This window comes from Leuresthes tenuis, unplaced genomic scaffold (assembly GCF_036924035.1).
Source record: "Leuresthes tenuis unplaced genomic scaffold, fLeuTen1.0.hap1 SCAF_16, whole genome shotgun sequence".
Lineage (NCBI taxonomy): Eukaryota > Metazoa > Chordata > Actinopteri > Atheriniformes > Atherinopsidae > Leuresthes > Leuresthes tenuis.
In genome coordinates this window covers 3,911,598-3,928,227 of record NW_027325370.1, presented here as the reverse complement: position 1 = coordinate 3,928,227, position 16,630 = coordinate 3,911,598, and the positions used below count along the sequence as shown (strand labels likewise).

The window sequence follows — 16,630 nt, the reverse complement described above, 5'->3', positions numbered from 1 at the left end:
GTGTCTGAAATCAGATTAGATGGTTACTGCTTTGTTGTTAGCTAGTCTGCATGCCTCTGTCAAAGCTATCAGTTCTGCCACCTGTGTAGAATGGTGAGGAGGGAGTGAGCTGGGGAGAAGAATTTCATGATTAGTGACAACAGTAAAACCAACTCTGTTGTGACCCGTTTGTGGGTCACGTGAAGCTGATCCATCTGCAAAGAGAACCAAATGAGGGTTTGTTAATGTTGTTTCTTGGCAAGCAAACCGGTTGGGGGACAGCAACAGTTATGTTGTGTTCTGTCATCTGGTGTGGGGAGGAGAGTGGCAGGTTTTAACACAGGGTGTTTGACAGTGATGTTAGACATTTCTAAAAGTGTTTTGTTGTATCGTTGCCATCGTGCTGTGGAGAGGTAAGAAGTCTTTTGTTCAAGTAAAATCATGGACACATCAGAATAGCCCACAATGTCTCTGGAGGCCATAACTGCCTTTTCAGCTGCCGCCACATATCTGAATATATCTTGGGATCTGCAACCACGGGGTCCAGTTTTGAAGAAAAATAAGCTACAGGCCGCAGCTTATTTCCATGATCCTGCAACAAAACAGAAGTCATACATCCATCTTTTCCATCTACTGATTGAGTGAACGGTCTGGTAGGGTCAGGCAGGCCCAATGTTTGAGTGCTTTGTAAGGCAAGTTTTAGTTCTGTGAGTCCATTTGATCTTATGTTTTGCTTGCAGGCCTTTGCCATGAATGAGGGAGGTGAGTGGAGCTTCAAGAATGGCATAGTTAGAAATGAACTGTCTACAGTAAGAGTACATAGCAAGAAAATTGCGATGGGTTTTGGAAGGTTCTGAATTGCATCAACTCTTTTTGGTGAAAGAGTCTTCCTTTCAGAAGTGATGACATGACCTAAGAAGACAAATTGAAGTTTAGACAAGCTGGCTTTGTGACCAGTTTTAGCCAGATGTTTCAAGGATTTGACTGTGTTGGCTTCACACTGCTCATTGGTCAGCATCAAAGCAGTGCCTGGGGAGAGAACAAAGGGTTCAAGACTGTCTGAGAGCTTCAATGCAAATGGTGGGACTTTCACAGTATCCTTGGCACAGACGTGTGAATGTGTAGTCCCTCCTATTGAATTTGAAAGCAAACCAGAATTAGCTTCCTGGGTGACCTGGAACACTGGAGGTGTCTGAAAGGTTGACCACTGAAAAGAATTTTGCATTAGTTGGTTGCATCACCTGCTTACAGATCCTGAATGTAGCGCCAGTCTGTTGGTTGATCTTTGCCTCTGATTTTAAACAAAGGCGTGCGTATTGGAGAATCGTTACGTGGAACAATTACTCCTGCTGCCTTAAGAGACTCAAAGAATGGTGGTATATTAACAATGGCTTTTTGTTTAAGTGAGTATTGAGCCTTGCAAGGTTTAAAGTCTGATTTTAGAATGATGACAACATTTTCACAATTTTTGACAAGGTTAACATCATACTTACTGTTGACTGTTCTTTGTGTGTGCACAAAAGATGTCAGTGAAGGTGAAAAAATAATAGATCTATCAGATGTTTGTTGCCTTTCGGCTGTAGGCTTACACAATTTCATAACTGGGCTCAAATCTTCCCAGCTATCCGATGTGTGTTTTTCTAGTGGGATGTGTGGGACTGAGTAGTCCATGGTGTATATGTTACGTTGAGCTGGTGTGAGAGAGACTGACACAGCGCATTTATGTTCTGTCCAAAAAATGTGTGTCAGTGTAAGTTTGTCAAACCTCTCCCTTAACCAGCTTTCCTCGTACGATTCGTCAGATTCTGGTGACAGATGGGAGGTACACTGCAGGTCCTCTTTGGCCATGAAGTCTGTTGAAATGATGTTTTTTGCTGAAACAAACTCAGGGAAGGTTGTTAGTGGTTGCAGATGCATATGTCATGTTCGAGGTGTGGAAGACAACTGGGGTTGGGATTATCATTTACACATCCAGTTCCTGCCTGTCAGGTTACTGGGACAGATTTTAGAAAGCAACATTTTTATTTATTTATTTATTTATTTTTTTTAATCAGTTTCTCTTCTAGTTTTTCCGTTTTTCTTAGTTTTTTTTTTTTTTCTTTTAAACTAAGGGACCCCCCTATTGGGAATCTGAGCTCATTTGTCCATAAATTTTAATATTTTAAGCTTTTATCCCCAAATCTCTTTTTCATGATTTCCACGATGGGCCCCTCCGGAGGCTCAACCACCTCAACGGAAAATCTCCCCATGCCGAATGGGGATGGGGAGGCCGTACGACAAATCCAGTCCAGACGTCTCTGTACTGGGTGCTTTTTTCAAATGCCAAGTCACAAATGCTAACTGTTTCGTATTTTGGCCACAAACAGCAAAAAACCCCTTCCTTTTGTGTTTTCTTTTCTTCTTTTTCTTTGTCCAAAGGATACAAGCAACAAACGGAATTATTACGTGTTCGTTTTAAAAGAGAAAGAATAGAAATAAAGAAAATAAAAAGAAGCCCCGTTACTTGTTTATCCAAGCACCGTAACATTACTTCGTCTTATTTAAACTGCTACAAGTAACAAAAAGCATGGCCACTTCGTCTTAACGCTACAAGTGGCAAAAAGCTGGCCAACTGTGGAGACCATGAAAAAACTCAAATGTGCCTAATTAAAACCCAAATTTGAAAGACAATGTATTAAGTCAATATTTCAAAACTCACCAGACGAGCTTCGCTGAACTCTGTTCTTGGAACCCCGGTGGCAGCGACTCAGGACGTGTTACCGGTTAGCCCTCCCGTCTCACAAATTAATTGAGGTTTGGAGGCTGGAAATAATCTATTTCTCCAGGATGGCCTGTCGCTTTCCGTGCCTCGTCCTGAACGGCTGCTCACGGGGTCCTGTCATACAACGCCAAACTGTTATGGAAGTTTTCAATCGCTTCCTTCCTAATACTTCTGATGAGCAATGAAATAGAGAGACTTACTTTTTCTGCCGGCCGGCTAAGTTTTTATTCTTCGTTGCAAGGAAAAAGATCAGTCCACACCATTCAGCGGCAATGGTATGAAAAGATACAAACAAAAGGAATCCAGAGTATTTATACCTTTAGATGTGTAACAACATCTCCAGAGGGGGGCAGGATGCAGTCTTGATGATAAACAGGAGGTTAAAACAATTATCTTGTCTGAGTGTTAATTAAGAAGTAAATAGTTTAAAACAATTAGCGTGTCTGGGTGATACAAATGGTTAATGTGGATTGGAGGGTCTGTCAGTCCTGAGACATAAAAATTACCATCACAACTGCCTGTGGTAGGCAGCATTTTGATGTTGTTTTTGGGATGTGTAAAAGTGCTAATGTTTGCCTTGGTGCTGTCAACATGAGGAGACACAGCAGGTGGCTTTTGTATGCCACTGGTTCCTCACCTTGGTTTGGTGAATAAGAGCCTTTAACAGACTTGGAACACTTGGAGTGGTGGTTTTAAATTGTTCCATGTTTTGAACTAAAGCCATGGGGGGAACAATTATTGAAATAAAGGAAAAGTTTACAAAAGATGTTGTTGGCTAAGCTGCAGTCTTTTTGGGACAGTTATCTTGGCAGGAAACCAAAGAATGCTTTAAGTGTGCAGTCCATCAGTTTGCCCGAGCAACAGTAAAACTTGGTGGAAGGTCAATCATCCTGTGGGACTGCTTTGCTGCCTCTGATACCGGAGACACTGACAGTCTCAAAGAAATGACTAAATCAGAGGATTATCAAGGCAAAGAGTGCAATGTGTTGGTTCCTATGTGTCAGAAAGGTGAAGGGATCAGGTGTCGATCTTGGAGGACGATGGCTCAACAGTAGAGAAGAATGGTTTGAAAGGAAAGAAGTGACTGTTGTAAAATGGTCAGCGATAAGTTCAGTCCAAACTCCCACTAAAATCCTTCAGAAGGAGCAGGAATCTGCCAGGAAGCTTGTCGACGGGATAATCTAAACTGGATTTAAATTCTGACTACGTTTAATCCAGGTCAGCTTTAGCTTCTGGTAAAATGTGTGCAACATTCTGATCATGACCCGCTTTTGTTTGTGTTTAATGTTGACTATCACCTCTTTTTTATGCTAAGACATTGCAGACATCTAAACATTATCTGCTAAATATCATCATTTCAACTGTGGTGTTGTTCATATGAAAGTAATCAGCTGAAAGCACGGCTCTGTGAAGTCTCACAGACCTGTTTGCATGGTTTTTGACATCCAAGTCTCAGTCATTGGACGGATTTGTTATCCTGGCGCTGGTTGCACCTCGTCTAATCATATGATTTTATGCACATGAAGTTCACTCTGGATGTATGACGACAAGTTTGTTTCGCAACAATATCTCAGCAAAACTCACAGGCAGGTGAGTAATCATGGCCGAAGGCTACATTAAACCTGAAAACTAAATAACAACATGGAACCTTGGAAGTGAGGATTTTTTTTGCATTGTAGGCATGGCAACTTTTTTGTGACTTATAAAAAAAGAAGAATTTAGTGAAAATAATCTTGCCTTTTTGGGGAAATTATTCAGGGAGAGGAATATTCATTCCCAACAGATTAGAATATGCAGCAGGAGGCATTTAGAAATACACCTGCTTTCAATCCTCTGTATAGAAGGATCGCTGCCATTCCTAGCTCCATTTTAATTTCCTGTTTATTTCCCTCTCTGAAGCTTTGGGAACTCTAAAAGGATTGAAATGCCCTTCAGTCTCCATGTCTTTCTCCCATTGCCTTTGATTTATAGATTTGATTTTCAGCTTGAAAGCAAGAGGGGAGAAATTCCAAAAGGAGAAAAAAAAATACCATCATGACATGGAGGGGCTTAGAGTGAGCCGAGAGGTGGGGAAATAGGAAGGATATAAAACGACCCATTGCTAGCTCGCCGAATGAAATATGAGGAAATGTTGCAAACCATGTAACAAAACTTGATATGCCGCAAATGAACTGGGATTTATTCAATCCCCGAGCAACTATAAGAAGTCCCGTTCTGCTTTGTCTGTATTGTGCTGTGCCCTGTGTCGACAGGACTCACTTTCACTTGACACTGTTGGGCGCCCATTAAATGCTACAATACACAATCACCCTTCCTCCAAACTCTGTAAACATTGTGCTCCCTGTAACTTTCTTTCAGTAGGAAATGTGACTCCTCAGCAGTAGATGTCACCACGGTGTAGGCAGCCTGACTTCACCGTGACTCTTCTCATCTTCATAGTGCATCTGAAACAAGCCATGACTAATGGACACCAGTGGGTAGCTTGTGTGAATATATGCATTTCCTCTCCGCTGTTCCTCCATATGCAAGAGATTAGCTGGCATGGCTACAAAAGGTACCCAGTGTGCCGACAGAAAAGCTGCCCCGAGGAGAATGAAGCCTTTCTGATGTATAGCTCCAGCCACAGTGATCCTATGGGACCTCAGGACCGTGTTTAGGAGGAGAGAGACTGAAGGATGGGAGGGACACATGGGGACCTTGGCAGCACTTAGCTCACCCAGCAGTTAAACCCGAGGGATTACCGTCAGACTTCACACTCTCCTCCCTCGCACATAGTTAAATGGGGAACAGTTTAACTTGAAGCTCTTTTAATTGTGTACAGCCTCCAGCTAAAGGAGGGTGACATCAACTATACGAGGAAGCAGTCTTAACAGTTGAATTGGGCTTGATTTATTGTTCCACTTTACGTCAAACCCATGTGCAGAAATTTGCGACACCATTTATTTCTACCTAATGGGTGTAGGGGGATGAATTCATGCTCTTGATAAATTGCACAGCGACAGGAACATTCATGTTTAAATATGCATTTGCAATACGTGTGTGTACTTCTGTCTGTGATTTCCAAAGTCTGGAAAGTCTGAAATAAGCAGGCTTCCCTCCACCACAGCCTTCACAAGCAGCTCCGTATGGTAATAAGCTGAATAAGATAAAGAAAGAGTTTTTCTCCACACACACAATCAGCAGTGCAGTCGGTTCAGGAAGCACAGGCATAATCCACTCGTGCTGTTTTAATGACAACAACAACAGAACTCTTTCAAATGTAAAGCTCATGTGAAATTTGAAACAATGGGAATACAATTAAGATTTGAGAAAAATAAAATGTGAGACTGGTGCAAAAAAAAACATCATGTCAAGCAAATTAATCACATTGGGGACATGGGACCAGCTGCCCAAACATAAATTAAAATGAAGAACAAATTATAAGGCCTGCCGGCCAAAGGGAAAGAGTTGATGAGGTCATGGTGTCCATCTGTGGTGTCTCAGTGTTAGTGTCTTCATTAGCTTGAAGATTGTTTTTATCATCCATAATTGGTCCATTTAAACTCGCACACTTAATACTGGTGACTCTTTATGAATCCAGAAAGGTCTGAGCAGACAGAGGACGACAGTTGAGGGTTGTGGACGTGTAGCTTGGAGGTGAATCTTTTCTCTGTTTCACATCACAAAAAGTGTTACAATTTATTTGGAGCCTCACAAAATGTCTGTAATACTGGACAACGTTTTCTGTAGGGGCAACTCAAAGCAAGAACAAGCTATTGTTGAATGGAAATGGAAATCGCTGAGTCTCACATATTGTCACAGTCCAGTTTGGATCTAATTCTTTATCTTAAGTTGTTTGGAAGGAGCAGCTGTGACTTCCACGTGAAAAGGTCCCTGTAATTAAAAAGGACAGAGAATGGTGAGATCATCACGATTTAAAGAAACACCATTTTCATCCTCAGTTTACTTCAACAATTGCCATGTCTAAAAAATGCTGATCATTGAGTTATCCAATTTTATGAGAAGTTATTAATTTTCTGTCACTCAGCAGCGTTTTGTACAATTCCACTAATGAATAGTTCAATATCTTACTCTTATTGGCTTTCTTGCTTAAAAATTGATGAGAAGATCAATGTTAAATATCAATGTTAAAGATTGGAAGCTGAATTGCAGCTTTTCCTCAGATCCACTGTGCTGTGTCCCTCCCATTAATACTGCAGATTTCAGTCAGCGGCAGCCTTACACGTTTTACCGCTAGAACATGACCAGCAAACTTTTTTTAAAACACGCATGAAGCACACAAAAATCGACGGTATTTTGGTCATTTAGAAAACTTTTACAATCAGTTAAAGTTAGAGAAAAGAAGTTAACTGAATCTCGCGCCTCCGGTGTTTGGAGTTGAGCCTTTGGCTGTAGTTTAGCCGTGTATATAAGTATTAGTTTGTTTAGAATTAGTTTCCCATTCAGAGCTAACTTTGCCTTGTTTTTCCTGATTTGGACTGAAATTACAGCAAAATGAAACCGTCAGTGTCGTAAATCTCAGATGCTGTCATGAAATATAGCACCGGTATATTATGGTGGTAATAATCTGCTGTAAAGATTTTTTTAATCGTTGCAGTTGCCTGGCAACCTCACAGTTATGACAAGAAGCTGCTGTAAGCCAAGACATAGCCATAACCTCCTATAACAGCTATAACCTGCTGTCTTTATGCTCAAGCTTTTCCAGGGCGAAATCAAATTGTTTGTAATTATTCTGATTTAGAGGACCCGTTGTGTTTTGTTACCTTCGTATAAAGCCAGCTACTATAAAGACTTAATAGTGTTATTGACATTTTCATCCACTGTGAATTTCAAGAACTGTTTTTATAGCACGTTTGTTTAGTGCAATTCTTGGGTGAAAAAAACAACTAACAGAGACCCAAAGGATTTGCGTTTATCGATGAATTTGTATCAAACTTCAGATCTTAATTACCTTGTTAGAGCTATGGGTTGTTCAGCTATTATTATCAAAGGCAACATAATGCAAAATTCAAAGCTTTGTAAATACTCTGACTACTCAAACCTTGTTCAAACAATCAGGGGGACAAGCCTGCAAGGAGATATCTGCAAAATGCAGACAGAAACTATCAGTTAGCATGAGCAAAGACGGTCAGGTTGAGGTTTAGAAGACCAAAAAAAACCTGACAGGACTCCTAAAATTGCTAAACAAAACAAAACCCACTTAAGACCTTCAGGAAGATGTAGTAGACCAGTGTTTCTCCAGCACACCTGATTCAAATCAATGAGTCAGGTTTTTAAGCTCTGCAGAAGGCTGAGGACAACCCATTTATTTGAATCAGGTGCGCTGGAGCAGGGAAACAACGCCTGCAAAGATATGACATTCATAAGAGAGGTGCATTTAAAGAATTTCATGACTAGAACAACTGTCCAGCTGTTGGCATGGGGGTGGATTGATCATGCTATGGCCTTGTGTTTCACCCAGAGCCACAGGGAACACTTCATCGGTCGAGGCAAGAATGGATACAATTGAATATCATGAAATTCTGGGAGCAAACATCACATTGTCTGATGCAGATGAAAAGATGGTGGCTTAAATAACAGGATAGGGATCTACAAACCTTAAAATCCACAATCCAACTGGCATAATAGGAGCAAGTAAAATATGTTGACAGATTTCAAAGGAGCAGTGCATGCAAAATGGATCAAAGGAATTTCTTAGAACTCACGGTCTTTTGAGGGAAGAATGGACAAACATCAAATAAACAAGAACTGGAAGATTCTTAGCAGCCAACAAAAAGAGTTCTCCATGCTGTACCACAGTACTTGTCAAATGGGGTGTTGCCGGCATTCATTTATTTCCTGGTAACTCATTTGTAAAATGTTAAGGAACAGCTGTTTGCAACGAACTATATTTATCTATGAAAGCAAATACTCATTTTTATATCATCCTCTTTTTCCTTGGACTGAAAATAGCTACGAAAGGTTGACTGGTCATGTGAACTCGCCCCTCTATCCTCTCACAGGTATGACACAGAAACACACCTGAGCAGAGACTGTAATGACTCATTCACTGCGGATAAAGTCCTGTCCATCGCAATTTACTGTGACGATACTTCAGAAAGAAGAATCGCAGAGGTCGAGAACTGCTCCAAAAGTCCCCCCTAATTAACAGAAACATGGCAAAAGGTGTTTGCTATCAGTTACTTTTGTGGTGGGAGTCTTTCTGGCTAACTAACAGCTGCACCCACTTATCCAGTGGACCATGAAGTTAGCCATCAAAACAAACAACTTGTCACCCACTACGGACATCTGGAAAAATCCAAGACTGTGTGGGTGAGAGATCAGCACCTTTCCTCTATTTCTGTCACACATCATCCCTCTGATCATTATCACAAGCAGCCTAACTCCCAGCCACCAGCAGGTAATTGTGGTATGTGTAAAAAAGAAAAACAAAAGATCTGGGTTTCTTATTTTACCTTCTGCTTGTCATCTTTGTATCACCTGCAATCAAAGGAGAGCCCAAGATAGCCTGAGGAGAAAAAGCTCTTGTTACCATGCTTTACACTGCATTTATATATTCCAGTGGTCACTTGTATATTATCTGTCTATCTTTCACATTTCAGGGTGTGAATGGGTACTAAGCTCACAGCAGCAGCCTTACAGAGACATAATTAGAGGAGAGAAAGTATGACAGATGGATTACAGTCCTAAGTGAGAGTGTGGAGAGTCTATCGTCCTAGCTGCAGTGCACCTGCTCTGTCTTCAGCATAAACAGCACAAGAGGTAGGAATTTGTCTTCTCATACAGCATGCCTGCAGAATTACAATATGTTTTTTTTCTTTGTCCTCACAGGGACTGATTCTGCTCACAGCGATAAAGAAAAGCTCAGATATCCTGATTTTATTATTCCAAAGCAGATGGTACAAGATGAGACATGGGGTGGGGGGGGGGAGTCAGCCCAGTGACCTTCACTTTGCTAATCCAACATTGTCCCCTACATTGTTCTAACATTAACCCCTCACCCTTTACAGAATATGCATGATTCCAAACAGCCCGGTGGCCCGCGTGCTTTCGAACAAATCACCTCGACATGCAATTACCTCCTGCTCTGGAGTTATTTCCTTCCTGTGGATACGGTCACCCTTTCATTTGTGTCTGGAAATTAAACAGGTTTCTGGGTTAATTAATTTGACAGACAGAACCCATTGTGCATGGTGTCAGCCCAAAAGGAAATCTTATTGCCTCTTGTCCTGCTGGTTGACTTTTTATTGTTCTTTGATTTGTTGTTCTTTTAAGGAGCGCATGGTGCCAGACCCGTAATTGATTTAAAGAAGACAGCATCGAGCAGACATGTTATTGAATGCTAGAAACCAAGGCTTTGGCTCTTTTTATAGCAGTCTATAATTTATCTAGTGGGGGTGTTCAAAGGTGTTTCACACCTCTGGCTTCTGGAAACCTCGGCCGTATTTGGCCATTTTTGTCCCCTTAATTGAAATAGACTCCTGTCAGTCTACAGTCTCTCTCCTTCCTTGATATTTGCTTGCGACCTCATCCAATGATGGAATTGAAATGGAATTTATCCGAGTACCTGTGCGTACGCGTGACTTGTTGTTGTGAAGGTGAGGCTGGAGAAAGAGAAGATCCAAACTGAAGTGTAATCTCAGTCTAAATCACACAGCCTCCCTGGGGAAAGGCCCCTCTTCTTGGGGTTAGTCAGTGAATTAAATCACGGTGAGGGCCCAATTTTTCAAAAGTAACCTTTTCGTTGACAGAGTAAGTGGGAGTTGGGTTCTCTCTGCAGAGTCCAAGCATTGGAATTAGTGTTGTGCGTTGCGACACCATTCTCTCAGGGTGTCATTTGTGGAAGCTGTTGCTGCATTTTTCCTGGCCTGCCTGTCTGTCTCAGTGTGCTCACAGTGGAGGTGGCCATCTGCCTCCCTCCACTCTCCTACCCGATTTCTCCTCTCAGCAGTCTCTTCCCAGCAGTTCTGACACCTTTAATGTATTTTTAGTTTGTCTCATGAATGTGTACAATATCTGGACCCAAATATCTGCTTGGAGCTGGACATGAACAACTTGTCTGTTGAAAGAAATTAGCTTATTCAGTGTGGCTGATGGAGCTAAATACAACACATGGTTGTGATTGGCTTGAATTAGTCTCCATTCAATTAAATTAATTAGAAATGTGTCCATTCAGGCCTGGTTATGTCAATGGGGTGAGTTTCAATTACAGCTACATCACCCTCTGTAATCTTTTAATTGAACAGAATCTAATGGATTGACCAGGTTCATAAAGTGGGATTCTATGCTTGATAATAATTTTCACAATAAAGTGGATTGCAGATGTTGCTTATTACTCTGTGCCCCAGTAGATTTACTGACTTATCCTGCAATACTTTTGGAAAATAGATTGAGATGCGGCGCACATATGTTTGAAAATAAAATGCAATTATTTTGAAAGTTTAAACCTTACATTGAATTGGTGATAATACAAGGACAACACATCCAGGGGGGATTCTTTTTTTGTTAAAGAATATATGCTCAAGTTGAATTTGATGCCAGGAAACATCTAAAAAATAATTAGTTTAATTGGCCACAGGTCATTAGCATGATTGGGTACAAAGAGAACATCCAAGAGGAGCTGAGTCTTTCAGGAGTGTTGTTGGAGAGGGATTTGTCTCTACTTGTTCAAAAGCTTAAGAATAACAATTATTAATGTAAATTCTGAAAGGAGATTAAACAGTCTGAGTAAGTTAATGTCATGATTAAACAATTTAGAGAATCAAAGGAAATCCCTGTTTGCAGGAGCAATGGCTGAAAGCCACTACTGAATGGCCACAATCTGTAGGTAAAAACACACGAGTCTGTCTTGGAAATCACTGCATTGGCTCAGGAAAACCTCTGAAAACAGTTGTCAGTGAACATAGTTTGTGCCCACATCCACAAAAATGCAGGTTCAAAGTCTATCATGAAAAGAAAAACACTTTAGAAATACTGCAGCCTTCTCTTGGACAGAAGATGGACCGGGGAGAAGTGGAAAAGTGTCATGTGGTGAAGAATTAAAATCTTGAGAGTAATCTTGCAAATTGGGGATGCTCCGTGCTCCAGCCTATGGGATTTCATGGCAGTGTGTCAGTGCACGTGGCATTACACCCGTGAAGACACCGCTAATGCTGAACAATACAGGTGTAAGAGCCACATGCTGCCGTCCAGATGATGTATTTTGTTGTATTTTTAAAAGAAGAGGCGCTGCAACACAGAAGTGAACATTATTCTGTGTCAACTTTTGTACTAGTTTTGATTAAGTGAAGGGGTTGAATAAGTTCAATGAGTTTCTTTCTTAATCTATTCTTTTTTCTTTTTTTTTGTTTGACTTTTTGCCTGAGCATGGCTGTAATATTTCACCAGCAGTCGTGCAGATGTCATTCTTTGATGAGTGGTGGCTTGTTCAAAAGTGGCCAGTTTCTGAAGGGACTTTAAAATGAAAGCTTACACATGAATTATGAATTTACCAAGTGCTTCATTAGCACCTTCGAGCACACTGTAACCTACTTAGCATGTAATCATTAGAGGAGTCTAACAATGATTGTTATTGTCATTTTGAATATGAGATCACTTTGAATAACAAGCAGAAACTTCCTTTTTAATTAATGCCTCAAATTGCCAAGTGAGTCCCTGGCTGATGCAAATGATCATAGTCTGCTTAATTGTAAAAAGGAACAATAATAGTAACCATCTGGGCAGTTAAATAGTTTGTTGATGGTAGTGTTTTAAGATGTGTGGCTTCCATGCTCCTTCTCATCAGTGTGTGTGCCAGCGTGATGTGTGTGGGGGTGCTCAGGATGAATCAGTGGTGTCTTCAGAAGGAGGGTTGCCTGGGAGACCAGCCTGGACCCCTCCAAACGTGTCTATTCTCCCTTCTCCCTCCTTCCATCGTTTTAAAGGTGTAATGAGTCAGTAATGAGTCCAAAACTATTTCAGGAAAGGCACTTTTCTTTAGCGGGTGGGTGAAGGACTTCATCTGCTCGCGGCTGATTTTCATAATGCCACCAATCTGCACTTCACGCCTGCCACCGTCAACGTCCAAAGAAAAGAGGAAGAAGAAGAGGCCGTGTTTGTTTGTGCTCGTATGTTTGAGGGGGATAAAAGAGGGAGGAGAAATAAAGAGAGAAAGATTATAGTGCGGAGATGCAGCACACTGAGAGGCACTCAAAGGAACAATTGTCTCATTATTCAAACCTCTAAGTGCATTTGTTGGTCTTGTTTACCTTCTCTCATGTCTGAAGACTCTGAGCTCTAACTTCCTGGAAACCTTGCAATGAAGTGATGCTAATCTGTCCCCCCCAATCCTCCCCCCCCTGCCAGCTGAATGACGTCTCACATGGAAAGGGGCTGAAAACTCGCCCCGAATCTCTGGCTGTGACTCATTCATTTCGCGTTAAATACGACCGGTTGCGGAGATGGAGAAAGAACCAGGGTTTTCACTATCCTCTGCTCAGTGGTCGCTGGTATAAATCGTTTTTTCCCCTCTCACTCTCGCGCTCCCTCTCTCTTTCTCTTCGGAGACTGTGGATATGATCGCGCACCCCTGGGAGGCAGACGCCACAGTCGAGCGAGGCATCCCTGCGCTTTCTGTGAGTTGTTCTGAGCAAGAAGAATGTCACCCACTTCTGCCGGTCCAACATTTTAAGTGCTGATTTTGAGAGATCATTTCTGAGATTCACTACTCTTTACTTGGTTTATTTGCAGCGTAAAGGTGTGAAGATATGTCAGATCTTGGTCACGGTTTTATTGTGTTTCCAATCGCCTTTTGGATTTAGCATAAATGGACCAAAATTAGGCCAGTTAATCCGCGTGGCTCGTCTTTTCTCGTTGGTATTTTATCTAACTAATGGACGCAGCCTCCCTTTCCGAGGGAGCTGAACTACCGTTGGGGGCTTCACTGTTCAACAAGCTGCGCCGCTCGCTCCCGGCTGCAAAACGATGGGCGCAGTTCGCCTGAGCCTTCTACTCCGTCTCGTTTCTTCAGCACAGCTTGTTGATTTACCTCCTTGCTGACAAGAATGGATTCGTTTTAACTTCTCAGCCTTCTCTGGTTTAATCGTCGGCGGATTGCAGGTTGCATCTTTCCTAAAAGTTGACAATGGCTCGTCCCGGTGTGCGCGTGAATCTGAGCTCTATGTGGAGGCTGTTTTGGCTCATGAGCACTGTGGTGGATTTCGCGCTGTCCCAGGAGACTTATGCACCCCATTCAATACGGACTCAGGGGCATCTGACCCTCGGTGGACTCTTCCCGGTGCACTCAAGAGGGATCGACGGCGCGCCGTGCGGGGACCTCAAAAAGGAGAACGGAATTCAGCGGCTTGAGGCCATGATGTACGCTTTGGACCAAATTAACCTGGACGAGCAACTCTTACCCAACATCACCTTAGGCGCGCGAGTGCTTGACACTTGTTCGAGGGATACATATGCTCTGGAGCAATCATTAACTTTCGTGCAAGCCCTGATCACGAAGGACACCTCCGACGTGAGGTGCACTAATGGGGAGCCACCGGTATTTGTCAAGCCTGAAAAAGTGGTGGGAGTCATCGGAGCCTCGGCGAGTTCAGTATCGATCATGGTTGCCAACATCCTTCGTCTGTTTCAGGCAAGTCTTTAAGAGTGCGCTTTTTTGTAGCTTTTTTTAAACGATTTTAGCCTCAGTGTAAAGTGGCTGATAATTATGCACTTTAGGGAAAGAGGAAGTAATGCGTCTTTCCCGAGTAACAAGAAGCAGACGAAGTGAAGCGTTGAACAATAAAAAACTGCAAAGCACACTTCCTTGTGAAGAGCATTCTGCTGTTTTCTACTTGATGGTATTCGACTTGATGTTTGTTATGAGTATTTCTCCCCGAGACACGTCTCCACTCTAAAACACTGATTTAAAAAAAGCAGGTGAGGTGAGTTCGGGTGGTTTTCCGACCCACTACACTGTGTGGATGCGACAGCTGAGTGTGCTGTTGCATGTCCCCGGTGGTGTTGAAAGAACAGCTCCCGTCTGTTCCTGTCTCACTCCGGGGTCTGGATGAGTGGGCACTGACAGCCTGACACAATCACACCCAAACCCAACAACCCCCTTCTGAGGATAACAGGCCTATTTCATGTGATTGCACATGATTATATGACCCTCTAGTATGTTGAGACTGCAGGCGTTTTTATAAATTGTGTTGAACGCCTTGATTTATGGTTGAATTGGCTTCCTTTTATCTACAGGGGGCCTCTCCTCAAAATGAACTTGTTTCAAACTCTTTGCAGCCTAATTGAGCTGGATGGCTGCAAGTCAGTGGTATATATTTGAGCTACTTATTTCAAGAATGACTTTACTTGGGTCCATGGGACTAGATATCTGTTCCTGTTGGCTGAGAGTCAACTGGTGTTGGCCCAGTGCTGGTGCTGCAGTGGAATGGGAAGTGGCAGCAGGGCACCTAGTACAGCAGCTTAATTATTTAAAACACTTCTCCATAGCAAAATAGCTAATTACTCGAAATAGCACATGGACGCCTCATCAAATGCGTAGAATTCTGCCCATTTTGCTTGTGTGGGAACATGAGTGTTGAAGCTGAGGAGGATCATCAGAGCAGCCGTCTTTGTGCTAATGCTTTGTGGTTGCAGATTGCAACTCACAGTCTTGTTGTGCAGTGTTTTGTTTCAGTTCAATAAGATGAACCATCGGCCCGGCTGTTAATATCTGTTAACTGCAACTGTAGGACCACTGACGAGCATAACAAGCCATTAGCCCATTTTTTCCTCTTACTTTTCACACACACATGCACACGCACACACACACACGTTTTTATACACATAACTTTTATTTATTTATTTATCAATAGTTTTACTGTTATCCTCTGGGGTTTTGTGGCTTCATTCGCTAGACAGTTTGACTGATCATCCCCACCACAATTTAAGCATGGGCTTTCCTTCACTGATTGTTGGCACATTAAATTTTTATGAATCCAAGTTGGTTTAAAACCCTCCAGTCGTGCTATGAAACATCCTTCCTATACTCATTATTTTGTTGCAAAAATGCAAGCCCTCTAAGACTATTTCTGTTTCATGCAAGTGCCACAATAACGTGTGGAATTGTGAAATTTAGGGGATTTTAGGGAGGAAAGATCAGTCCCTAATTCTCCTCACTCTTTCCTCCTCTCACCAGTTGGACTTGCACGCCTGTGAGTGTCAAACTTGTCAGAGTCAAGGTGTAGCTCATGCGCGACATGGTGCTGAAGCTCAGCCGTTGTAATCAAGCTTGGGGAATCTGTGGAGTGACAGCAGTTGTCATGCAGCGTCATCCATCACTCTGCATTTTCCCCAAAATGTTGCCGCAAAGCTAGATTGAAACACCGGAGAGAAGATAAATCCAGTCTTTCTTTGAATCCGTTTGCACCTCAGCACACATTCGCTCCCAGTGGTGCCAGCAGTGATGATCTTATTGGTGGTAAGAATGCAAAATTAAATGTGGGACCACATGACATTGCACAATCAATACAGATTTGAGAGCTCCAAGCCCATTTACCCTCATTAGTCTTTCAGCATTTGATTGCAGTCTGGCAGGAAATAGAGATATCTGACATTGTTTTCAGCTGCAATCCCTAAATCATTAAATAATTCCAAATAAAAGCATCAAAAGCTCGAGAGGACGCCTACTTAGATATGATTAAGATAAGAAAATCTAAAATAAGAAGCATCAAATGAGCTCTGGACAAAGTGTTTCATTACTTGTCATAGTCAATTTAAATTTTATTTAATCACTGAAAATACTTCACAGTCAAGGAATCCATTAGACTTTGAAGAAGAACCTTTCCACTTAAAACCTGAGGACACTGACTTCTCCCTAAGTTATCCTCCTACCTTTCTTGCCATATTGTTCACAAT

General features: G+C 42.1%; 1 protein-coding gene across 1 annotated transcript in view; it reads left to right on the top strand.

The window, feature by feature from the left end:
- Positions 1-13,163: 13,163 nt before the first annotated feature.
- LOC140271390 (metabotropic glutamate receptor 7-like) overlaps positions 13,164-16,630 on the top strand; it is a 62,757-nt gene continuing 59,290 nt past the window's right edge. Inside the window, exon 1 of the mRNA XM_072366589.1 lies at positions 13,164-14,366. Within this exon, the coding sequence (XP_072222690.1) occupies positions 13,863-14,366 (504 nt within the window). The 5' untranslated portion in view covers positions 13,164-13,862. The remainder of the gene's footprint in view (positions 14,367-16,630) is intronic.